This window comes from Echinops telfairi, unplaced genomic scaffold (assembly GCF_000313985.2).
Source record: "Echinops telfairi isolate 266 unplaced genomic scaffold, ASM31398v2 ScPeMD7_2010;HRSCAF=2546, whole genome shotgun sequence".
NCBI classification, from domain to species: Eukaryota; Metazoa; Chordata; class Mammalia; order Afrosoricida; family Tenrecidae; genus Echinops; species Echinops telfairi.
In genome coordinates this window covers 24,089,931-24,115,046 of record NW_022105908.1, presented here as the reverse complement: position 1 = coordinate 24,115,046, position 25,116 = coordinate 24,089,931, and the positions used below count along the sequence as shown (strand labels likewise).

At 49.9% G+C, this 25,116-nt stretch overlaps 2 protein-coding genes across 5 annotated transcripts in view; one reads left to right on the top strand and one right to left on the bottom strand.

Moving 5' to 3' along the window:
* ANKFY1 (ankyrin repeat and FYVE domain containing 1) overlaps window positions 1-25,116 on the bottom strand; it is an 86,933-nt gene that overhangs the window by 8,610 nt on the left and 53,207 nt on the right. For 3 of the 4 annotated variants that reach the window (XM_004716157.2, XM_045293358.1, XM_045293359.1), the window contains 12 exons: window positions 22,182-22,389; window positions 18,067-18,135; window positions 17,663-17,862; window positions 11,309-11,406; window positions 8,576-8,795; window positions 7,814-7,912; window positions 7,427-7,580; window positions 6,616-6,787; window positions 5,239-5,357; window positions 4,450-4,606; window positions 3,161-3,361; window positions 1,341-1,517 (listed from right to left, as the gene is read on the bottom strand). In XM_004716157.2, the coding sequence (XP_004716214.1) occupies window positions 1,341-1,517; window positions 3,161-3,361; window positions 4,450-4,606; window positions 5,239-5,357; window positions 6,616-6,787; window positions 7,427-7,580; window positions 7,814-7,912; window positions 8,576-8,795; window positions 11,309-11,406; window positions 17,663-17,862; window positions 18,067-18,135; window positions 22,182-22,389 (1,874 nt within the window). The remainder of the gene's footprint in view (window positions 1-1,340; window positions 1,518-3,160; window positions 3,362-4,449; window positions 4,607-5,238; window positions 5,358-6,615; window positions 6,788-7,426; window positions 7,581-7,813; window positions 7,913-8,575; window positions 8,796-11,308; window positions 11,407-17,662; window positions 17,863-18,066; window positions 18,136-22,181; window positions 22,390-25,116) is intronic. The other variant, XM_045293357.1, reaches the window with a different exon arrangement.
* LOC115870569 (mitochondrial import receptor subunit TOM5 homolog) lies at window positions 20,196-20,351 on the top strand. Its single transcript, XM_045293288.1, has one exon. It carries the CDS (start codon window positions 20,196-20,198, stop codon window positions 20,349-20,351), a length of 156 nt encoding a protein of 51 aa, XP_045149223.1.

The following is a 25,116-nucleotide window of genomic DNA, read 5'->3' as shown; positions in this document are numbered from 1 at the left end:
GCAGTGAGTAAAGCAACAGAAGACTGTACACGTGGTTCCATTCGGAGACACACGCACACGCTCTCTCTGAAGGTATGCTCAAGAGCACGTGTGTCGGTGGTGGTGGTGGCACTTTAAAAAGCAGGTGGGAAAATCCCAGTATCTTTCCATCTATTTTCCATATGCTTCTGGAAGCCCCCTCATGCACCAAATTCAGAAGACAATTGGGGTAAGATGGAGCTATTTCCTGTTTGTTTGTTTACCTTCTCACTGTATCGCGTACTGTTATTACACACGCACTAGCGTCCCCCTCTGAACAGTATTAACTTTGCTGTGGTTGAGCATGTACTTGGTGAGACATACACTGATCCAGCAGTCACACTGTTCACCGGAGTAACTCCTGGAGTTTTCTGAAAACCCCAGTGCTGAGCTTAGCCAGTTCACAGTGCCTGCCAGAGCCTCACGCTCGCTCCCCTAGGAGCTCTCTGCAGGCGTCCGAGGGAGCACAGCTGGGCACGTCAGCCCACCGCTACCCCAGACCCACTGCCTCACTCTCCATCCGTCCCCCTGGCCACTGCCTCACCCCGGCCTCGGCACTGGTGGGGGCAGATGAGGGGGCAGGCCTGCCCCTGGTGCACGCCCACCATGCTTCTGTAAATGCTCTCTCAGCTCAAACACATGACAAGACATAAAAGGTTTATACAGATAGATAGATAGATAGATAGATAGATAGATAGATAGATAGATAGATAGATAGATAGATAGATAGATAGATAGGTGTACAAATATACATATATAAATTCACAGGTACCGAAGGCTGGTCGGAAAAAACAAACGAGTAAATAGAAAACCAAGCCTTGGTCAAGCTGGTTGCGTGTCCCATGGGCCTGAACTGAAAGGTAGGCTCTTTGCTCAGGCCCAGGCTCTCTGACCCCGACATGTACCATGGTTTCTCCACTCCTGAGGAAAAGGGTGCACCCAGTCCTGGGTCTGAAACACCCCCCCACAACTGGGTCTCTCCCCCCACCTCTGCGCCACATCTCCAACTTACTACTCGCTACTGCAAGGCCACCAGCTAAAGGCTTCTTCTGACAACACCTACGTCTCGTCCTCGACACCTCTGCTCACATGTCCCCGCTGCCAGGGCAGCACTGTGCGCACAGCAGAGAGCCGGCTTTTGGGTAAATGGAAACGGTTCAAACTGGTAGCTACACAACCGACCGGCTGATAACCGTGGGGACCAAGCATTCTCTGATCCGAAATGCCCTCCTTTGAAAAGGTAAGCGGCGCCCCCACCTCCCTCGGTCTGCTCCAGAATGAAGATGGCCGTGGCAGCACCGGCTGGCGCCTCCACCACTTACCAAGTTGCGGACGATAATCTCGGAGCCGGCTTGGACAGCGAGGTGCAGTGGTGTCAGCTTGGAAGAGTCCTGGACTCTGGAATTCACATTAGCCTGGACACTGATCAGGAACAGGACACTTTCAATGTCAGAGTTCTGAACTGCCACGTGGAGAAAATTCCGGCCCTTGTTATCCACCTACGGCCGTAAGTGGAAATCAGAATATTAGCAGGCTCCCTGGAAGAGTCCGCCTGAGCCCTTGTGGCACTGTGTGTTAGGCGTTGGGCTGTTATGCAAGGTTTGTGGTTCAAACCCTGCAGCTACTCCATGGGAGAAAGATGAGGCTGTCTGCTCCCCTGAAGATTTAAGTCTCCAAAATCCTACATAGGCTGCTAGGAGTCGGAACCAAACTGATGGCAGTGGGTTTGGGGGGTTTTCTTGTAAGAGTGCCAGTTGAGTAGCTGTGGGCCAGGGAGGAGGTCATTATGACCCCCCATCCCAGTCTCAATGGTTGGGGGAGGGAGCAAGCACCCGGGCCTGGGCTGGCCGGCAGAAACTGGACTTCTGAAAGCCCAGAAGCACAGGGGAGGGCGGGCACTCGGACATTGGCGAGAGTGTGCAGACCAGCCTTGCTCTGGCCACACCCAGCACCCAGCACCCTAGTCCTGGAGCCATGTCGACAGCTGCCCCCGAGCAGTCCAGCATAGCGCATTTCTGGCTTCAGCAAGTGGCCTCTGCTGCCGAGGCACGGATGAGAGAGACAGCCTACGTCTGTGATGGAAACCTGCCAGAAGGCTGCTCCAATCAGGCCAGACACACTGGGGGTTCCAGTCGTCCCGAGTGTGAGGGGGACACCATCACACATACCACCCTCTCACACACCCACAAAAGCTGCTCGAGAATCCACCGACAGCATCCTCTTCCATATCACGGCGGGTGGAGAGGAAGCCGCTCTCCATTCGGGAGCACCTGACACAATCTGAGGGAGTGTGGGGTCCCCCCTGCACCAGGCACTCATGGGCCCACCGTGCCAATTCCACTGCATGCAGGCCTCAAGTCCCCCCTGTGCCACTCAGAAACCTTGGCGGTATCCCAAGTGCTGGTTGGATTCAGGATCCGTAGCAAGTTTCTTTCTATTGGACTAATTTCATGCTCTGAGTTTGGGTCAGTGTTAATGCCCTCGGCACCCCCCCACCCCCCTGCCCCAAGCTCAGGGCTGCAGAGCAACCAGTGACCGGGAGGGGAAGAACCTCAGCAAGGCCCACGGTGCCCGCTATGCTGAACAATCACAGCATGGGCTCCTCTACAACGCTCGGGAAGGTGCCCCAGCACCACACACAAGCTCTTCAAGTTCAACTTAAAAAATTTTAAGACCTTCACTGTTAGGGCAATTAAGCAACCAAACAAAAGCAAAGACTAAACTTCACTGTACGCAGCACAGTTTGTGTTCCTGGGCCTAGCAAGCAACCTCTTTCCTTAGTCCAAGGGGGTCACGTTATCAGGTGGTGGGGCAGCTGAATCCCAACTAACACCAACCAGACATCTCAAAGCACCAGTCAAACCCAGGGCCGACCAGCAGGGATGCCAACCCACAGTGAACCTACAGGACAGAGTAGAACTGCCCGAGAGTTCCTGCGGCTGTAACTATTTATGGGAGTAGAAAGCCTCGTCTTTCTCACAGAGCGGCTGGTGGTTTCTAAATGCTGACCTTGTGATTAGCACTGCCCAATGTGTCACCGCGACGCTGCCACCAGGGCCAACAGTGACCTCCACGGAAGGGGGAGGCCCGTTGAGCTGGTGACGGGTTGGCATGGAGGTTAAGCAGGGTGCCGGGCGCTCACCTGCTCAGCAGCTCCAGGCTCTCGCTTCAGAATGGCCTCGGCCGCCTTGTTGTTCTTGTACGTCATGGCGCAGGCAAAAGGGGTCAGCCCTTGTCTGTCTCGGACACTCAAGTGGATGTCCGGGTGTGAAATCAGCAGTTGAATGATGACATTGTGTTGGCTGCTGATGGCCACGTGGACTGGCGTTCTCCCTTCTGCATCCTATTGGGCGGGACCAGGCACGATTTCAATGTCCAATTGAGAGATGGGGGTGGGGGGACAACAGAGTTGTCTCAGAGTTAGCTAAGGGAATCAACAGCCACATGTGTGACATTAGCGTTTTCTTTTCTTTTTTAATGGGAACTGGGCGAAGGTTTACAGAGCAAGTCCGTTTTCCATTCAACACGTTACTGACTGCAATCTCCACAATATAAGAGCGCGTGTCCTGCTTGCTTTCTGCGCGTCTTTCTCCCTCCTCCTCCTCCTCCACCTGGTCTCCCATCCTGCCTCCTGCAGCTGGGCCAGCGCTGCCCTTCTGCCCCCACATGGGGACCGCTCTAAGGAGTGCACAGCTCCCTGGTGGGAGTTCACCCTGTGGCCCACCATAGGCTGAGCACTGAGTCACTGGGGTGAGTCGATTCAGACCCAGTGGGTGACTAGGGGGCCATAGAGCAGGCCGGTAAGCCTCGTCTATTCTGAGATTTTGAGTTTTCTACATATTTCGCTGACTCTATCCAGTGACCTTCTAACACGGTCCCGTGCACAGCAGTGGTGGCCAGGCATTGGCTAGTTCTACCAATCTCTGATGTTCTACAACTAGTCCACCGGACTATTTTTCCATGCTCGACATCCACCTTTAATGAGGTCAAACCACAGAGGGGACTGACAGCCACTCCCCACCATGTCCAGTGGGGGCACAGCATAAACACATTTGTTAGAATGTCAGCCTTCAGGCTCAGCTCTATGTTCGACCGCTCTGTAGTCACATGCTACAATGTTGAACAGCATCAAGGCACATGCTAACTGAAATCCTGGGAGATTTCCCTAAACAGCACTCAGCTGGGGACAAACACAAACTTGCGAGGGGACTCCCTCTCCAAGAGGGAATGGAGACAACGGCCTGAGGAAGGGACGGCGGAGCCTGAACTCGTTAAGCTGCCTCAGTTGTCTGACTCGAGAGAAAGTCACAGCTAGGCCAGATCAAGGGCAAGTCAAGGCCAGCGCGGGAGCCTGCAAGTTTCCTTCTTGTAAAAGAAGCTTGTCCAACTTCTGAGGTGGCCTCCTCTCCAAAAAAGAGCACCTCCACCTACCTGGGCATTTACATTGGCACCAAACTCCAGAAGGCACTGTACGGTCTCTTCCAGTCCCCAGGAGGCTGCCAAATGCAGGGGGGTCTGCCCAGCTCTCGCTTCTTCTTCTCCTTCTCCGTTGGCACCTGGTTTCCGGGGGCTGTTCACATCGCAGCCACTGTAAGGCGGGGAAGTCAGGTTTCGGGAGTTGTGCCTCCCCCTGGCCTTGGCCCTCTGCGGAATGCACAGCAGCAACCCTCCTAAAGCCCCACCCACCCAAAGGCTGCTGCCAGGGGCTGCTCTCCTCGGCCCTGGTCCTCCAGCACTAGAGCCTGGCTGGGTTCCACGCCTAGTTGGTCTTTGGGCCAGCCTGGGCGTGGCATTGTTCAAAGCTTCCCAGGGCTTCGGCATCATTCAAAGATTGAGGAGCACTGCTCTACAGGTTCCCTGATCCACTCTGCCTCACTGCACACTGCAGCTATCCCCAAGGAGACCAGCTGGTCTCCCCGCGCCCCAGCCTCTGGCTTCCAGGTGTGAACTGGTCTGCTGTGACTGGGTGGGGCACCCACTCTCAGTGCAGGAGGCTGGTTTGGATTTTAGTGTCTTTGATCCAGGCACTGGAGACCCTGCCCTCCGCAGCAAGCCCGGCTCTCTGCCAACCTGAGGTGACAGAACAGTGACCTCCAATTGTCTTCTCCATGAAAATCATGGCAGCTAGGGGCAGGTCAAGACTGGGGGGGGGAAGGGGACCAAGAGGAGAAAACAATAATCGTAACAACAGTTGCAGGGAGATACTGGGGCTCCTCAGACCTGCGAATGAGGAAGCAGGTGGTGGCCTGGTTGTTCTCATCGATGGCTCTGTGCAGGAGGGTCTGCAGGCACCCACCAGGCCCCGGGCCCCAACATGTGGCATCGCAGCCATGTCTGACCTGCAAAAGAACACCGGTCACTCACTCACAAGCTCTGCCTGGCCCAGGGAAGTCCTTACCATGAGTCTCTGCATGCATTAGATCCATTCTCAAGCTAGACAGTGGCTAACGAGCTAATCGTTACTTTCATCTGTGCCCTTCATTAGTTTTACAAACACTGATTAAATCGGCTCTCGGCAGGTGGTTGTACTAAGTCCTTTGGGAAGAGCTGGGAGATAGAAATAAGATGTAGTACGTATTTCATTAGCGACCTCCAGAGCTGTGTTCTAGAAGGGACAGAGACTGCACTTGCACGTGTGCACATGAACCCATGAAGTCCCAGTATCACACACCTCTAATTAACAAGTAATCTCAAGAGTAAGCCGGTAAAACTCCCAGGAGCAAAATGCCTCGAGGTTACACTGAAGGTCCCCCAGAAAGTGAAATGAGGACTCCCAGGTTTACCCCCACCGTGAGGGCCTGGACACAAACCTGAAGGCTGAGGCCTTACATCACATTACCCCGTGAGGGAGAAGACTCGTGAAGAAATGCCTCACGCCCCTGGCGTCTTGGACACACGGCCCCCAAGCTCCCGTGCCCTTGGTTCCGACTTTGTCAGGTGGATCGGGTGAAGACGTAAGTACAGAGCACCTCCAGTTTCCACTCGCTCATTTGAATGCATTTGTGCTTCATCTCCTTCACGGCAATCCCCCTCAGTGGGGCACACGTACTCCACTTCCTCCCTGAACTCTGTCCTTGGGTCTCAGATGGTCCGTTATCCTCAGATGTGTGCACCTCACCAGTGTCACTGTGTGTACCCTGAACACTGGCTGAACATGGAGTCACGGGGCTAGTTCAGTTTCAGCCCTGAAGGGAGACTAAACGCCATAATCTCTGAGACCCACCAGTCTCTGTCCAACCAGTAAGCCTACTGTCTTTTTTGATTGAGTTTTGTTCCACCTTTTCCACCCACCCTATCTAGAACCTTCTAAACCAACCCCTTTCACAGCAGTTGGTAGTTTGGCATTATCTAGTTCTTCTGATCTACGGTCGTGAAAACTCATGTTCACATGGTCTTAGAGGTTTTCTTGACAAAGACAACCGGAGGTACAAGCTAACTACAAGCTCCTTTCACATGACTTTCAACTGCTCCTCGTGGGCCCAGTTTGTTCCAGGTGGATCTCTTGCCCGTCTCGTGGTTGCTACATCAGAACGAAATGCAGCACTGCCACACAACACGCCCATGTGTACGCCGAGACTACAGTCAAGCAGATCTCACCAGAGTGGACGCGATGTCCTCCAGATTATTTGCCAACGCCAGCCACAGTGGGGGATTCCCCTTCTCATCCGGCACGGACATGTCAGCTCCCCGGGTGCATATGGCGTCCACTACGAGTGGAAGCTGATTTCTGATGGCCAGCTGGAGGGCTGTCTCCCCATCCCGAGTCCTGCTGGGTGGGCACGCATACCAAACCAAAGCCAGTGTTGGTAGCTGGAGATGGAAAACAAAGGGTGCCCTCTTGGGCACTCCAGGCTACCCTTGTACACACCGCACCTTCAGGGTGTCCTTTCGCAGAGATTAAACCCGGCAAAAGCATCTGTCCCCCCAGCTTAGGAAAAAGATCTCCTTCTGGCAGACGGAAGGAACTGACCGACGTGGCTGACATCTGACAGGCAGACAGCAGCTTGTCATAGCACTTCAGCAGGATGCCAACCCAATCGCTCCCTTGACAAAGCCCGTCACCCACCAGTCACTTAACACAGGAGGTAATGACAGGTTCCGTGGGGGAAATACAATCACACAGAGAACTCACCCCCAACCCCGACTTATTTATTAGAATGTTCTTATGAAACTCCTATTGAACCGATTAGGGACTGTCCTTCCTACTGAGCTCTGTGCAGGGTAGAGAGCTTCAGACAAGCGCCATGTGCTGCCCCGAGGCAGGAGTCCACTGACGAGATGCCCTGAGGACACGGCACCGGCGCCTGCCCTCGGTGCCGCCGCTGCTTCTTTGGGTAGTAAGGAATGATGACAAGACTGCCCATCCACGTGACCTGGCATGAGAGCGGGCAGGCGGCGCCATGCCTACCTGACGTTGATGTCCGCCTGGTGCTCCAGGAGGAAGAGCGCGCTCTTGCTGTCCTGCCGCTGTATGGCCATGTGCAGCAAGGTCTGCCCGTCCGACATGGTGTCATTGATGGAAGCCCCGGAGCCCAGGAGCTGGGCTGCGATCGTGTGCATGCCTGGGAGACGAACAGGCGCTGAGAAGTGCCTCCTCGGCTTTCCCACTTCCTCAACATCTCACTGGAAGCACACACCTTGCCTTCTCAAAGCCAGCAGCTGTCCACTGGAGACACACACACACACACACTCCCCCCCACACACACACACACACTCTTCCCCTTGCCCCCAGCCACCCTCCTCCTAACCACCTGGTCTACGTAGACAGCAACAGCCCCCTGTGGTCTAGCCTTACCAGTCCATAATGCCAGGCCCAGGACAGTCTGGTCCCAGGAATCCTTAAGGCTGAAGTCCGGAATAATCTGTAAGTTGTTGGTGGCATGAAGAGCATTGGCTAAAATTTAAAAAGAAAAACAGTACTTGGCTTCGCGCCTTCCCAGGGTTCACTTTGAAAGCATTCAAGAGAACAGGAGCTCAGTTTTACCCTGGCGGGCTAGGATATATAACCATTTGGGAGATGATCAATCTTGTGCATTGTAGAAGCTCAGAAATCTACCATTTTGGAGCAAAGCTTATGGGGAAAGCACAGCTATTGAACACGTAAACCAGCAAATCTTCACTTAAGTAGACTTCTCTATGAAATACACATAAAGTGCTTGATTACTCAGACGCAAACCAACTCATTACCATCGAGCGATGCCAGTCCCCAGTAATTCTGTCGGACAGGGCAGAAGTGCCCTGTGCACCTCCACGATCGTAACTCTCTATGGGAGTAGAAAGCACCGTCTTTTTCCTGAGGAGCAGCTGGTGGTTTCAAACTGCTAACTCTACGGATTGCAGCTCAACTTGTAACCACTCTGCCACCAGGGCTCCTGCCTGATTACTTAAAAGAAGAGTTAAAACAATGCCCTGAACAGGCGTCCCTAATCAGCTCAGAAAGGACTCGTAAGAAACTGGTATGTAAGTAGCCGCTGGAAGAGGCAACAACTCTATACTCGACTACTCGTAATGGCAGGCTGCGACCGGAGCAGCCAGACGGGAATTCCCTGCCACCTACCCTTCTGCTCCAGGATGACGGACACCACATCTGGGTGGTTGTTCGCAATGGCCACGTGCAGGGGCGTCTGCAGATAGACACTGGCTGCCGAGCTGGCCGCCTCCTTCGGCAAAGGCAGCGCCTCCTCCGTCTGCAGGTTTGGGTTGGCACCTTGCTGGAGGAGCTCTGCAGTGAGGTTGGCCAGACCGTGCCGGCAGGCTGTGTGCAGTGGGGTCTCTCCCTGAGCAGGAAACAAACGGTCTGTGTCTGAGTACTTCCGGGCTGCAGTCCCCTTCTCCAGGGCCAGCCCTGCCTGTGGCTCATCCTGTCCCCAGCTGGGCTCTGGGGCTCTCATTCCCACTGCCCCTCTTCCTGTCTAGCCTGATCGCCATCCTTAGTTCCTTTGCGACATCCCAGGGCCAACGGGATGTATATACGTATGTATGTATGTATACACGTGTGTATGTATATACGTATATATTCATATATGTACATACATATATGTATTTAAAGGACCAAGAATCACTTAAACAAACGCTGCCAGCAGCAGGAAGCCTCAGCACCATGACCCAAGGTGAGTAGGGTGACTACGGGGCCATCCCTTCTCTCCAACTCCCCATCAGCAACCCCCTGCCCAACCCTGGGCCCTCGACCAGCTCAACTCAACCTCAGCTTGAACACCCATCAAGACCTCCTTCCCTGCCCACCCCTTTTAATTAGAAACATTTCACTGGTATGACAGACACAGATTCCATATTCAAAAGGTACAAGATGGAAAGTCCACTCTCACACCAGGCTCCAACACCCTCCCCCCAAAAGAGCCCTTACCACCAGTTTCACGTTCCTCTCGGGTGCAGACCATTCATGGACAAGCATGCGCAGAGACCTAGGCACATGTGTATATGCCTGTGTCCGTGTGTGTGTATTTGTTTTGTTTGCTGCTTACCCCAACAAGTGGGGACACACTTCTCACACAGCCCTGCACCTTGCTCTTCCCAGAGCTCCAGGCCAGCCACTAAGGAGCCCAGGGCTCATGTTAACCAGCACGGCCCCTTCCCTTGAAACACAACTCTTTCCACTGCACTTTGTAACCTGCACCTTTAAATTACACCTGTTCTTGCTGACTCTGTGTATTCCAGCTTCGAGCACTTCTACGAAGGTAACGGAGTCTCTTTACTCCTTGCCCTGCCTCCCACAGGCAGCCCCCACCCACCAGGGCTGTGTGGTAGCTGTGGTGAGTCCTCACAAGCATATCTTCCTCCTCCCAGCTGTCTCCGGCTCCAGCTCTTCTCCCTACACATTCCCTCAGAGGGTGCTGAGCCGGAGCTTCCACCCCGAGTCTCCCGCCCTGTGTTTGCATCCATTCACCCACGTCTGCTGGACCGCCCTGCCTGATGCTTAGACTCACACCACTCTGGGCCAGCCCCGTCTTGCACTTAAAAAATAGAGCACAGTGGTTTCCACTTCTCTTGCACTTGCTTCTGACTGCTGGAAGCAGGTCCATCCTAGTGACTCCAATTCTGCTATCACTCCGACACCTGTCCCTTTCAGTCCGAACACAGGGCCAGGCAGCTCCTTGCCTATCTGGGTGTTTTCCATCTGGCTCTATCCTGGACCTCAACAAGGTACCTGCTGAGTCAGCCAGCCAGGGCTATTGCCCAGGATTGTGGGGCGAGGGTAAAGTTGTACCTGCTGGGCCTTGGTCTAAAGACTCGCTCTGGGTATTTATGAGCCACTTAGCCTCTCAGAACCTTCCCCTGCGCTAGAAGAGGGAGTCATACATGTGCAGCATGTCTCTCCAGCCCTAACAACAGGAAGGCCTCTGGGTCCACCATGAGAGCTAAGGCCCAGTGTCCTGAGAGCTCCGCGCACAGAGAGTGAAAATAAAACCAGTGTGATCTTAACAATGAACTCATTCTCCCAGGCTGAAAACAGTGAAGTAAAAACATAGCTTTTAGTATTTCCCATATCCCAGATATGCTTACAATAAGCACTGATCCATGAGGGGACTTGGAAAAGTTCATGAAGACATGGGATTTTCTCCATGAACTTTTGACAGCCGCTCATATTTAATTAATTAATTTATTTATTTTGTGGGTTTTTTTGTTTTGTTTTTTTTTATTTTTTATTTAATTTATTTTCATCTTAACCACAACCACCCTCAAAATTAATATGAACTCCATTTGACAGATGAAGAAACTTACTATCAGAAAGGTTAAGTCACTTGCCTCAGACCACACAAGGAGGGGTTGGGGAAACTGGTAAACCCAGATATGCCCAACCCAAGAGGCTGTGTTTTCACCACAGCACAACACAGAACCTCCCCCGTCAGCCTGTGGTGCAAACTCAGGAACTGTATTGTTAAGTTGTTCTTATGGTATATCTGGTTACGGTTTGGGGATATATGCTTCATCCTCTTCAAATGCAATTACTAGACTATGAAGTATAAGACATTAATACATATATATATACACACACACACACACATATATATATATTCTTTTAAATTAGACTCTAACGCCCACAATATATCAGTTTAGGACCTGATATACAACTGCTGCCAGGAAATGCTGAATGAATCGATCAACCAGTTCAATTTGGGGATAGATAGGAGAATCTGTTTCCCTATGTGTTTTGTAAACATTGAATGCATTATTATGAAGAAAGCTGAAATAATCAGTCCCATGTTTCCCACCCTGTAGCACGGGCATTCCATCCGCAAACCAACGGCTCCCCAGCCACCATCGCACTCACCCACTTGTTCCTGTGGTTGACGTGGGCCCCATTGGAGGCCAGGAATAGAGCTGCCGCCTCGTTTCCTGCCCCTGCTGCTCGCTGTAGTAGGCAATTTCCTAGAAGACAACGGGCAAGGTCCTTGCGCCACTCATGCAGAAACAAGGCCACGTTTCCCACTGCACCCCTTCCCCCACCTTCCCTACCTCAGAGCCCACACTCAAGGGAGGTATTGCTGAAGCCCAAAGACCCTCTGGGCGTGGACATGGAGAGCGGGGAGGAGCCTGGGCGGACCCCAGGAGACATTCATTCTTCCCTGAACTTGCCACCAGCCACACGGGGATCAGAGGTGAGTTACGTCTCCTTACCTATCTGGTTGGAACAAGGTTTCTCAACGCTCCTGACATGTGGGGCAGGACATGAATTTGTTGTGGGGGCTGCCCTGTGCACTGCACAATGTTGGGTAACATGCCGGCTTATCCCACCATCAAAACCGCCCAGTCAGGGCCAAATAACCCGAGGGGCACCGTCGTGTCCAGCTGAAGACCCCCCTTAAGACACTGCGCACTGAAGTTCCACCAGAAAATGCCTCTAAAGTTAAGGTGACCAGATGTCCCGATTTTTAACAGTTTTTCCCACGTCCTGTGGCGTTTTTAAAAAGTCCCAATTTTTGGAAAGAATGCACTACAAGCTAGGGTATACGGTTTCCGACTGCCATATGACTATTTTGCCAGGATATGAGTTTTATCAATGGTGTCCCGCTTTACCAATGTTAAAATCTGGTCACCTTACCTTAAGTACTTGTTTTATCCCATGGGCCTAAATATGCTGGTTCCTGGTTTAAAAAATGCTTTGCTTAGCACTATTGTCTTTTGCCAAGTAAGATTTTGTCAGAGAGAGAGAAATAAAAAGTAAAAACTTTTCTTTTTCCTCTCAAAATGAGTTGAGTCTCAGACCAGTGTTTCACAGCCTGGATTTTCTACTGATTTTTTTTAATACAACATAAAATCACATGTTCTCTCACTACATTATTTGAATACATACCAGAACCGTAATAAGGTAAAGAAATGGGCCCAAGCATGGCTTTGTTTTCCTACCAGTTTCTCACCTCTCAGAAACAGCAGGTCAAGAATTACCGTATATACTCGAGCATAAGCCAACCCAAATATCAGCAGATGCACCTAATTTTACCACCAAAACTGCATTAAAAATGTGCTGAAAAACTTGGCTAATACACGAGTACATATGGTACTACGGGGACATCAGTGTTGAAGTGCACAATTAACACGTCTGGGCCTGGGCACACACAGGGGACTCTGCTACATCCCAGGAAGGGATGCACATTCCAGTACTTGCAAAACTGGTACACATTGCTCTGTGAGAGTCTAAAACTCAAGCCATAAATAAACAGCAAAGAGCCCCTTTTTTTTCTTCTTGTCTTTTCTTTCTCTTTAATAAATCATTTTACTGAGGGCTCTTACAGCTCCTTTAACACTCCATATATCAACTGTATCAAGCACATTTGGACATATATTGCCATCATCATTTTCAAAACATTTTCTACTTGAGCCCTTGGTATCAGCTCCTCTTTTTTCCCTCCCTTCCCTACCCTCCCACCCTCGTAACCCCTTGATAAATGATTATTTTCATATCTTACACCGTCCACTGTCTCCCTTCACCCATGTTTCTGCTGTTCGTCCCCTCCAGGGGTGAAGGGTGCTATACGCTGATCATTGAGATCAGTTCCCTGTTTGAGATGGTTAGTTTATTGTGCCAGCCTGGCCAATAAACACAAGTGGGATTGATTGAGGGGCGGAGGGATGAATGGCTCGGTGAGCCTTACCTTTCTTGTCTCTCGCTCTTTAATCATCTGACCAGTGTGCGGCTGCCTTGCTTGTTCTGTGCCTCAATTTACAGGTTACACTACCTGTGGAACGCCTAGCCTGTGGACTGTGTCGCTGTAAGTTGAGGTCCCTTTAAGACCACACAATTGAAATTTACATCTCTTGAGCTGGGGACTGAGAGTTGCTGACCTGGCTGACAGTTAGTGACCTGCCTTGCTGTTTTGCTGCCTGTGCTGGGATAGCCTAGCTCTCTCTATAGAGGACTACTGGCGGCCCTCAAGACTTGAAGGACTGCCAGTGTCTCACAACTCTCTCATGGGAGTGAGTTGCACTGAGCCATTTGTACTGCTTTATAATTTAACTGTTCATTTCTTGTATTATATATCTATCTGTTTATAATTTAATAGTTCATTTCTTGTGTTTTATGTATATGTCTATCTTTATAAATATATATATAAAATTATCAGCAATCTGGTTTTATCTCTCTAGAGAACCCTGTCTAACATACTGTTTCTCCCCCCAACTTCCCCCTACTCTCGTGGTATCATTACTCCCATTACTGTTCCTGAGAGGTTTATCAGTCCTGGATTCCATGTGTGGAGAGCTCTTATCTGTACCCGTGTACATGCTCTAGTCTAGCTGGATTTGTAAGAAAGAACTGGAGTCATGATAGTGGGGGTGGGGTGTGTGTATGTGTGTTAGGCAGAAACGGGAGTTGGTGGACAAGCAAATGCGAAAAGACCCTGGGCAAGTGAAAAACCCTCCAAGGACATTGCGAAAAACCAAACCTCCCCCTCCCCTTTGGTGACCTTCCAAACCCAGATGCAGGAGGCTAACCACTGCAGATAACATTGAACATCACTGCTTCGTCCTGGCTCTGCAGCAAAATCGCAATGGAAAATTCCCCAGCCACTCCCTCCCTAAGACCCGGGCTATAAAACTCTCCCCATCTGGCCCGGACAGCGTGACTTCCCGGGCCTCTGGGCCTCTGAGCTCAGGACCCATGAACCTTGTCCAGGAGCCCAGAACGCGCTCCCGTCCCTTTCTCTGAACTCCCGTCCCTCCCGGGCAGCACGACTTCACCTGGGAGCTCTGAAATAAACCTTCAAAACTATTTTCTGCCTTTGCCTTCCTTCCTTCTCTCTCTCTTTCCTTCCTTTCTTTCCATTGTCAAATGTTGTGTGTTTTGTCGGTGCTATACTGCACCCTGCCTGATAGCCCATCTCTTACACCCGGCATTCTGTCATAGACATGTATTGGGACTCAGTGAGATAGTGATCAATAGCCAACACAGGTTTATAAATTTAAAGCAACTTAATAACAATCTCTTTTCCCGCGGCCTTTGCTCTAAAGCACATGCGGTTCTTCTTCCTGTGAATCCCCGCCCTGCAGCACCACTGCTATGCCCTGCATCACGAAGACTGACATCGGCGTCACGTCTGCTAGGGACGAGGCTGTTCAAGACCCCTTTGTTGCCACTCATTCTCCTCAGTCGCACCTGCCGGGGTTTATGCACGTCTGGTACGCAGTACAGATGTACGAACGTTACAGAGTGTTCTCTCCTCCACATGCAGGTTCCCAGCATCCCCAGGAAGCCGTGAGGGCAAAGCTACTTCACAATAACCCTTGGATGTCATTTGCTTTTCCCCACTTCAGTGCAGACAAATGCACAGAAGGCATAAAAACCGGGTGGGCCGGATGGGGAGGGGCCTTAGATTGAACCATACACAGAGTGGGAGGCGTTCTACTCGTCTGCTTCACTGCCACGCAGGCAAAAAAATGCCCCAAACGTTTCACCTACCGTTTGATTCGGCAGTAAGAATGATTAATATGGGGGGGTGGGGGGAGGTGCTCCCTGAGATCATAAACCTTGACCACTGAGAACGGGTTGTTTCAAAGCTCACCATAATTACTTAGAAGAACGACGAGCTGACAAAAATGGTGTTCTATGAAAAGAGCAACTCACACAATGCACCTGTGCTCTTCCTGACCGGCTTTGGTATGCAGCGGCTGGGTGTGAGCACCTGTGCCACAGAGAACTCTGAAACAGGGGTTTGTGGCACATTCTCCTGGAAACAAACAAGACGGCCGGCTCTTTAAGAAAAGCAACAGGCAAAGTTTGGAACCAAGGTAACATTAAAATTTGGGAAAACTTTTACCTGTAACAGTTAAGCCAGGCAGCTTTTTTTTTTTTTTTTAAATCATTTTATTAGGGGCTCGTACAACTCTTATCACAATCCATACATACATCCATTGTGTCAAGCACATTTGTACATATGTTGCCATCATCATTCTCAAAACATCTGCTTTCTACTTGAGCCCTTGGTATCAGCTCCTCATTTTTTTTTACCCTCCCTCCCCGCTGCCCGCCCCCCCAAACCTTGATAATTTATAAATTATTATTATTTTGTCATATCTTACACCTTCCGACATCTCCCCCACCCACTTCTCCGCTATCTGTCCCCCAGGGAGGAGATTATATGTAGACCTTGTCATCTGTTCCACCTTTCTCCCTCACCTTCCCTCCACCCTCCTGATATCGCCACTCTCACCACTGGTCCTGGGGGGTTCATCTGTCCTGGATTCCCTGTGCTTCCAGTTCCTATCTGTGAGCCAGGCAGCTTTTTGAGACTTAAAACGATGTTGCCGATGAGGTCAGTGGGCATAACTGTGATTCCAAAACGTACAAGCATTTTGATGGAGCCGCACAGCTCAAGTCAGCCACTATTTGTCCTATCGATGAAGTTCATGGGCAAGGTTTCAGGCTCTACATTAAAGAAACCATCCCTTGATGGGTTTTAGTACCAGGGAAGTATCGCCACCATGGTCTGAAAAGGCTAATGAAATGCTCCGCCTCACAGCTCAGACAAGGGGAGGTGAGAGAGGGACCACAACTCAAAGACAGCTGTCCACATCATGGAAAGACAGGTGTAGCCTCTCAGCCAAAATGAATCACGTGTCAAAACCCACACCCAAACTTCTCCCAACTATATATTCACGAGGGTGGGTTTCTTCACGTATTTCAACCCCAGCAAGCGACCTCAGAGAAGCGATTGTAGATGCAGACATTAAGGACCCCGACAGTCGAGCGAAGCATGCAAATGTCGAACGTGGCCCCTCCTCTTCTCACAGAATGCTTGTTTTCGAAGTTATCTTTACCAAAAGAGGGTTTCTCTTAACCAATTACTATTAACCAATCAACCAGGTTTGCAATTGCTCTTTGGGGAATAATGTTTAAGAAGGAGGAGATCTGAGTCCCACTGTAGGAAATAAATGGAAATGTTTCTACTTATAGAAGCTAATATGAAGTCTAGCTAGTTTTTTTTGAGACATAGCATTGGAGGGAAAATTTACAACCTGGGATTTTACTATATTTTAGAATAAAGGCCAATCTTGATCAAAGCTCCTATAGAAGCCTGATCTAAATGGGAGGAATGTACAGATTCTGCTGAACTCCAACTTCTCGTGGGCTTGACTCTTTGGAGCCTTGGAGCCTGGACGAAGCCCTAAGATTACTGCCTTGAGATCATCTTAAACCATAAAACTGAGCTCATCCCATGAAGCCCTCTTAAAACCAGATAATTCTGTAGTTTCAAGGGGAGAAGGGGGTCTATCTTGAGCACCAAGCTCTTGTAAGACCTAGCCATAGCTGATCCTTGAACAACGAATGCGACCCCTGTAGCAACCCCTAGTCTGAAGCCATATACAACTCTGACTCCCCACAAAATTAACTAGTAATAGCCTGCTTTGACCAGAAGCCTTACTAGTGACAAACAGGATATGGGTTATCTACTGCACCCACACAAGGCTGCATTTTCCTTAAGAGCTAAAAAAGGCTACAGGGGCAGCTTTGCAGGCATCCTTGGCTGTGTTCTGCAATGGTGGGCAGCTGCAGGGAACGTGGTCCTGAATCTAGGGGCCACGTCAAGTGACTCAACGGCTTCTCGTCACATTATGCCGATGACCTGCTGCTTCTCGGGAGCACTCCCAGCAGCAGCTCCACAGCAAGTGGAGGAAGCGTCCTACAGGGCCCTGTGGTGTGTGTTCTGGGTGTCTAGGGGCTCTTGTTTTTTCTCCGCGAGATCGTGGTTCACTGCAGAGATGGGTAGCATCACCCGTGCGTTTGAGAAAAACCAGTGTCTGAGTGGACCTGAACAGCCCAAAGCCGTGCTGCTCCAGGGGTCAAACTGCCCACTCTAACGTGAAAGGCTGGGGAGGAACCTTAGGGGGCAGTGGGCTTAGGTGAGTGGGGGAGGAACCGCTCAGGAGAAGAGGGCGAGGATGGTGGGACAGATGAAGAAAGTGCTCAGGGCCCCTGAGCTGCACACGTAGGCACAGCCCCGCTGGGGGACGCCAAGTGCTGTGCAGATCCACAACAGCAACGAGGACATGAAAGAGAAACAGACACACGGAGTGAAGCACCAGACAATGCTCCGACCCACGTGCTAATCCGTGTCTGAGGCTGGGTAAAGCATCTGTGGGCGGGCCCTTTCCCGGCGCCAGGGTCATCTCGCTGGGGCCCCGTGCTCACCTGTCAGCGCGTCCGGCGCGTCCGTGTTGCTGCCTCGCTGGATGAGCCGGGCTGCAAAGCTGTTCTCGTCGAAGGAAGTTCCGTTGACGACGGGGGCGTCTTCGAAGGGGTTCACGGAGTGGTCGGCAGACACGGTGATATACTGCACCGCAAGCCACAGGGCCGTGCTGCCCTCGTGGTCCTTCAGCTCCAAGTCCAATCTGAAAGGAGGAAGCGGCGTGAGCCACACACAGCCTTCCTCGGACACCTCGCGATTCTCGCTCTTCCCAGGCGCCGAGGGGCACGTGCTGCTTCTTGGCGCTTCCGTTCTTAACGCACAGAACACGGAAACAACTCTTTTTCACCCACAGTCACCGCCCCCCTCACACCGGCTTTCATCCCATTACCCCGTGCTCCCTACGTACTGTTTGCACGGCAGCAACTGGTTGAACACCGGTTCGTTCCGAGCCGTGATGGACAAGTGTAAGGGCGTCCTGCGGGATGAGAGGAAGGACGGGTCAAGTCAGGGCGGCCCGACCCTGGTGGGGGACCTTGAGAAGTCATCATCCAGAGGCCATGCCGCAGCCGGGCGATAGAAGTCCCTTCAACCATGGCAAGTGGCTTTCCAAGACCGAGACCACACATCCAAGTACGAAAACAGACTCATGGAGCGCTACCGTTTACTTGGCGTCCAGAAAGGCAGGAAGCGATCGGAGGAAGAGACATGAAACTCTGAGACGCAGCACTGGGTCCTCGCTGAAGGTGCAGACAATCTTACTTCTCTTCAAAGCGACCCGTTTCTACCACAGGTGTGCACCAGTTTTCCCAACCTATTCCCACCAATGCGGAGCATTTTCTCTCTTCTTAAGTATACTCCGTTGTACGCCATTACACTCAAACTCAGAATGAGTAGCAAAAGTTAAAGTTTGCCTATCACTAGTGAATGACTGGAGAACTGGTAGAGTAGTGGTTACACGTTGGGCTGCTAACTGCAAGGTCAGCAGTTCAAAACCACCAGCTGTCCCTCAGGAGAAAGACTGGGCACTTTACTCCTGCAAAGAGTAACAGTCTCAGAAACCCACAAGGGCAGTTCTACCCTGTCCTATATAGTCACTATGAGTCAGCAGTGACTTTTATGAGTGAACAATTAGAGTGGCACTTACCCACTCTAGCATCTACCTGGGGGTGTGGGGGGACAGGGATTGGGGAGGGGGAAATCAAGAATCAAGAGATCAATGGGAACAAGGGTGATAATTATTTGGGAAATAGAGTAATTATTACATGAGACTGAGAGTTAATGGAGAAGCATCTTATCTAAGCCCTTGACTCATCACACAAATCCATTCTCCTAACAAGCACACTTCACACACCATATCCGCTTATTCTTTGAACAAGCACAGAAAGACGTAAGAGTGAGCTGATGTGAAAAGGAAGAGGTTGCACTTCTTGTTGGTGCCCAGGGTGACTGACCCTCCCTTCAAAGCCACCCCCCCGCCCCCCACTCCTGCTCTGTTCGCTTCTAAAGCACAAGGAGCCCTGGATTGGCTGTTCCTGGGCAGGAGCACAAGAAGCCAGGTAACTGGTCCGACGTGTGAGGGGCCAAGCGATGAAGGTGCCAATCTGTGCGGAGGAGGCGCTGCCTGAAGTCATAAAGCACTTGGCACTGTGGAGGCCAGTCGGTGGTTCCTCAGAGGTTAAAATGCACCAGGACCACACAACCCAGGCACTCCCCTGCCAGGTGCACCCAGGAAGCACAGGGAGACCGAGTGCAACCAGGCCCCTGACCAGCAGTGCTTATCAGAGCACTCATCGCAAGAACCAAAAGGTGGGAACAGCTTAACTGTCCGACGGCAGGTGAACAGATAAAAATACAAGACATACACGCAAGGAAGGTCAAAGAGCATTGCTATATGGATTGCAGTTCATGCAGAGGTTTATTCCAAACCCAGCGTGTCTCTGCTGTCAGACTAGCTCTCTCTGTAAGGTTAGTATCGAAGTCTCACTACGGGGTCTTTAAAAATAAGGTCCAATCAAAACCTTAGCTTCTGAGGCCATGTGCTAGACGGAGGGACCCCAAGACTATTGCCCAGAAAGGTAGGCTGGGGAGGTTAGGGTGACTAGTCAGGACGGGGAATGAACTCACCCCGCCTCCTGGCTTCATTTTGAGCCAAGTCTGTAACATTTTATGGGGTTTTACGGACAGGTCTCTATCATTAGAGAGGTCCGTGCACCTTAGTCAACAACCACTTGAGATCAAAAGGGCAGCATTGACCCAAGGGCAAAGTTTTGAAGGACTAGGAAAGGGGGGTGGTGGTGGTGGTGGACACAAGAGATGCAGGAAAAAACAGGAAAAGTGATGTGCCATCATGTGGATTTTAATTTGTTGAATATAAATTGAGTGGAAAAAAATTGTTGAGTGGAAAACTGATGCTTTGTAAACCCTATACACAACTCACAAGTTAAAAAAAAAAGTGTCTGAGCCGACATCGGGGCGTGAGGCGGCAATCCGAGGAGCACCTACATCCCTAGTAGGAGCCGCTGAAGCCCAGCCACGATGTTTCGGATCGAGGGCCTCGCGCCAATGCTGGACCCTGAGGAAACGAAACGGAAGATGCGCAAGGACATGATGTCCTCCCCACGGAACTTTCTCATTTACGTGGCCCTGCTGCGAGTCGCTCCGTTTATCTTACAGAAATGGGACAGTGCATGAAGAGGCGGTCGCCCGAGAACGTACGATGTGAAGGACCTGTTCTGGTCTCTTCCCATCTGCGGAGGAACAGACCCAGAAGGATATACCAGCCTCTTGGATTGAATGGACTTAAACCTTCTGCTCGACAAGAACAAGTGGTTTTTTTTTTCCCTTCTGGTGATTGACTGACTATATAAAATTAACTGGGAAATGTGGACAGATTTCTGGTGGTGATACTGCACCCTTTTGCCTGTGATCCTCGGCCTCGTTGGATGCTGACGTAACTATAATTACATCATGTCAGACTTCATTGTCCAGCATGTCTCCATCACAAGTGTCGGTAGCAGGTCTGTCCTGACCGCCATCTCTGTGGACCTTTTTCTTTTTGTCTAGAATGTAGTTGTGAAGAGTCCGTGACAGTTAAGTTACATTTTGTGGCAGTCAGCACAGAACCACAAGGATATCTGAGCACAGAGCCATTAGTCTCTCGCTACATATTTTTAATAAATGTATCAGTGTGGAGAAAAAAAAAAGTAAAAGCAGAGGGTCAGCTCAGAAGGTTATGGCGACAATTTTGTGGGATTCCAAATGGGTAATCTTGAGAGATTTTCTCCAAGGACACACAGGACAAGCCTGGATTCGAAAACAGGTTTTATGAAAATTGAAAACTGCATTGGTGAGAAAAAGGCCAAAAAGTTGTGCCTGGGAATTCTCTTCCCACATATACAACACACCTGCTCATTCTTCAAGTGTAGCAAGAGCTGTGCTACGAGAGTCTCGTTGGGACACTGCAGTGCCCCATCCACCCAGCCACCCTGATCTTGCCCCTTCAGACAAGAAGTGGTGCAAACCAGAGCATGTGGGGTTGGCTCTTCCGGGAAGGGTGATGGAGATGTGGTGCCGCCTTCAGAGGGGTGTGCATGTGCAGATGGAGGACATGTTGGGAAACAACAGCTTCACATTTTGTTATGTTCGTTTAATGAAGGCTTACTTACTCTCATACAAAGGAGTATTGCACAACCATAAAAAGAAATACATTCATGATATAAGCTGCAGCATCGGAAGCGAATGTTGAAAGCTTAACTGAAATATTTATAGATATTATGAAATATCTATAGATATTTTGTAAATAGCTATAAAAGGGAAAATATTGTGTATGAGAGGGCTTCACAAAGTTTGTTTTTAAAAAGTAGGGTTAAAAGAGAATGGAATATTCCCATGAGTTTCTTCAAGCCCCTTCACACTCCCACTTACATACAATAGTTAGAATTCACAGATGTATAGAGACCAAAGATTCGCAATGGTTGCAGGGTTAAGGGAGAAAAGAAGGGGTAGTCATTGCCTGTGAGCACCGAGTTTCTGCTAAGGGTGGAAAATTCTGGAAATGTTTCCTGCTGATGGTTGCAACATGATAAAGGGAATTAATGTCTGTGAGGTGTACAGGTAAAAAAAATGTCGAAACGACACATTTTGTTATATATATTCATACCAAAAAGGGGTGTGTGTGGGTAGAGTGTTGCTTGAGGTGGGAGTATTTACAGGAAGAATCGGATATAACACAGAGAATTTTCTCCAACTAGCCAAGGTTTCTACTTGCAGGATGGCCATCCTGGTTCCTTCGGCCATGAAGAGACTGAGAAATGCAATGGCCCCAGGGACCCAGGATGGCCACGTTTGCTTCAAAGGCCTCCAGCCTCTCCTTTCGGGGTCAACGCATGTGTGTGACATCAACAGAAACACGACCGACTAATGCTAGACCAAGGACATGAAGAGGCTGTGTGCCTGCCGATGCGTTCCCCCACAACGGAGCGGATGGCAGTGCGGAAGGCACCGTCTCTGCTCCCAGCTCACCTGCCCTTGCTGTCCTGCATGTTGGGGTTGGCACCGGCTTGCAGGAGGGCCTCTGCAATCTGCGCCATCTCGGACGTGCCATCTGCCGCCGTGTGCTTCTTGGCACTGTACAAGGCCACAAGATGCAACGGCGTCTCCTGGGCGCCCAGCGTAGCAGCATTGACAAGAGCCCCGTTCTTGATGAGGAAAGTGGCAGCAAAGAGATCGCCTTGAGAAGAAACAATGAAAGAAATGGTCACAGATGACAACCCCCAGGGCAAGCAATTCTGGCCAAAACGGTCTTAAAAAGGCACCAGCTGGTAACTGTGGAGGAGCCACAGCCAGGGCCTCGGGGAAGCAGAAGCCCATCGCTGAGATCATGGATTTACAGTCTCATTCAAAAGGGTTTGATCATCACTGATGACCTGTTAACACCTCCTCATTTCAGTATCACTTCCAAGTTAAGACCACCAGGTTTCTGTTCCTCAAAGGCCTCCTCTGAAAAAGGCCTTCCATGAGTCTGTCCCCCCCACCTCACCCCACCCCACCACCCCTTAGCCAGTCTGTACCCCAAGCCACGCTTACTCATCATCTGCTCTAGCTACAATCAGGCTTCTGTCTTCTGTTCAGTGTGTGGGCCGCTGGATAAGCCCATGTCTGATGACTTATATTACGACAGAGATCAGCTTTTCAATGTCTGCAGTCTCATTCTGAAGATGCATGACAGCCTGAACAAGGAGTTTACAACTACACAGCTGGACAGTCTATCAACACTTGACTATTATAAAAAATCTCACATGGAAAATTAACCAGTCTTTTTTTTAAAAAGGTGCCCTTTGTAAAACCCTCCCAATGCCTTAACTATTGGAATACTACAGGTAAAAAGTCTCCCTAGAATTATTTAAAATACCAACTTAATACTGAACAATGTACACAAAATCCACTCTATTTCCACTTTTGACTATTTTGTGCGCTGTATAAGGAGGAAGTGGGGGAGAGGGAGCTCCTTGACATCTTGACAAAAGGCAAAGAATTGAGCTTAAATGATAATATTGAAGGTCCACACACCTATGAAGCTACTGTCAGGTAACATGAAAGCAAATTCAGGACCAGCAAATCTGCGCGAGTGGCAAGTTAAGGTTAAAAAGGCTCGTGGGAAAGCAGGTAAAGTCTACTTGTCAGGTTAACTTGGAGGTCAGAGGGATTTGGAAATGACATCTGGCTTACAGGGCCAGCTTCTTTGGGTTTGTCAGTTGCTGTGAAGTCTGACCTGTTTTTGCACAATAGAACGAAATGCTGGTGTCGGATCAATTCCCAATTCAAACATGCAAAGCCATTCACTATTCTCACTTTGCTTAAGAAAATACGGCAAATAATAATTATTACTCCTAAGACAGGGAACGATCTATCAGAGAAGTTATTATAAAAGCACAATGCCTGTTTGTTGGCAGCCGAGCTACTAGGTAGAAGCAACTGTTTCTCTCGGTGGCCTCCAGGTGGCCCAAGCTAGCAGCTCACAGCCAGGACAGCAACAAGCTTCAAAGCAAGCTCATTCTCCACCTGGCAGTCTACAAGGCTGGGGAAGGGTGCAGAACACATATCCCAGTGACCCCAAGAGCTCGTCTGGGATTCCGAGGGACTTCTGCAGATTCGGGATCCCTTTCATCAAGGGCTACAGGGCTTTTTTCCAAATACCATCTTTTCTTTTTTTCAGCTGGAGGATCTCAGAATGCCAAGCAATCTCCCAGAGTGTGACATGCTGGCTACACAACTCCAACTACTCCTTCAAGGTCCTGAGGGTGTGGGGATGAAATGTGTTTCAAATCCTCTTAGGATCACAGAGACAGATCCTTTGAACAAAGAAATTCTAGATGATGATTTTTTTTCTCTCCTCTGAAGGCACATAATTATGAGACATTTTCTTTTATATTCTAAAATGTTTCCCCTGCTTCACCAACACGTCCCCATTCTGAACATCTAAAATAGGGCTTAGGAAGTGCAAGAGACACACAGCTCCCAGGTCTACTATCTCTGCCCCCTCTGATTCTCTTCATCTGGGTATAGGGGTTCCACCTGAGCAAATCATCAGGCAAGCTGGACTATATGAAGAGAATGCCGAGTAACGATGGCAGGAAGGCTTGTCAACAGCCATGACATGCCGCCAACACAATGTGGCTTGCTCAAATCAGGAGGGTTTGAAGCACTTGCTGGTGAAGATCAAGGTTTGCAGCCTTCAGTATGGATTACAACTCAATGTGAAGAAAGCCAAACCCCCACAACTGAACCAATCGCTAACATCATTATAAATGGAGAAAAGACTGGCGTTGTCAAGGGTTTGTCTGGCTTGGCTCCACAATCAAAGTTCACGGAAGCAACAGTCTAGCGATCAAAACTTGTATTGCTTTAAGTAAACCTGCTGCACAAGACCTCTTTAGAATATTAAAAAGTTGATACCAAGGGCTCAAGAAGAAAGAAAATGTTTTGAGAATGATGATGGCAAAAAATGTACCAATATGCTTGACACAATGGATGGGTGTATATGGATTGTGATGAGTTGTATGAACCCCCAATAAAATGATTTGAACAAAAAATGAATATTGAAAAGCAAAAAAAAAAAGAATAATGAAAAGCAAGGATGTTCATTACTTTGAGGACTAGGGTGCAGCTGACCCAGGCCATGGTATTTTTTCCAATTGCCTGACATGCATGTGAAATAAGGAAGACCAAAGAATAAGGAAGACCAAAGAATAGATGCATTTGAATTATGGAAAGTATCACGGACTGCCAAAGGAACAAACAGATCTATACTGAAGTACAGCCAGAGTGCTCCTTAGAGGCAGAGCGGGCAAGACACCATCTCACATAACATATTTTGGACATGTTATCAGCCGAGACCAGTCTCTGTCTAGTTGAAAGGTGGAGGGATAAATGGGTGGTGAAGCCTCGCCTTTCTAGT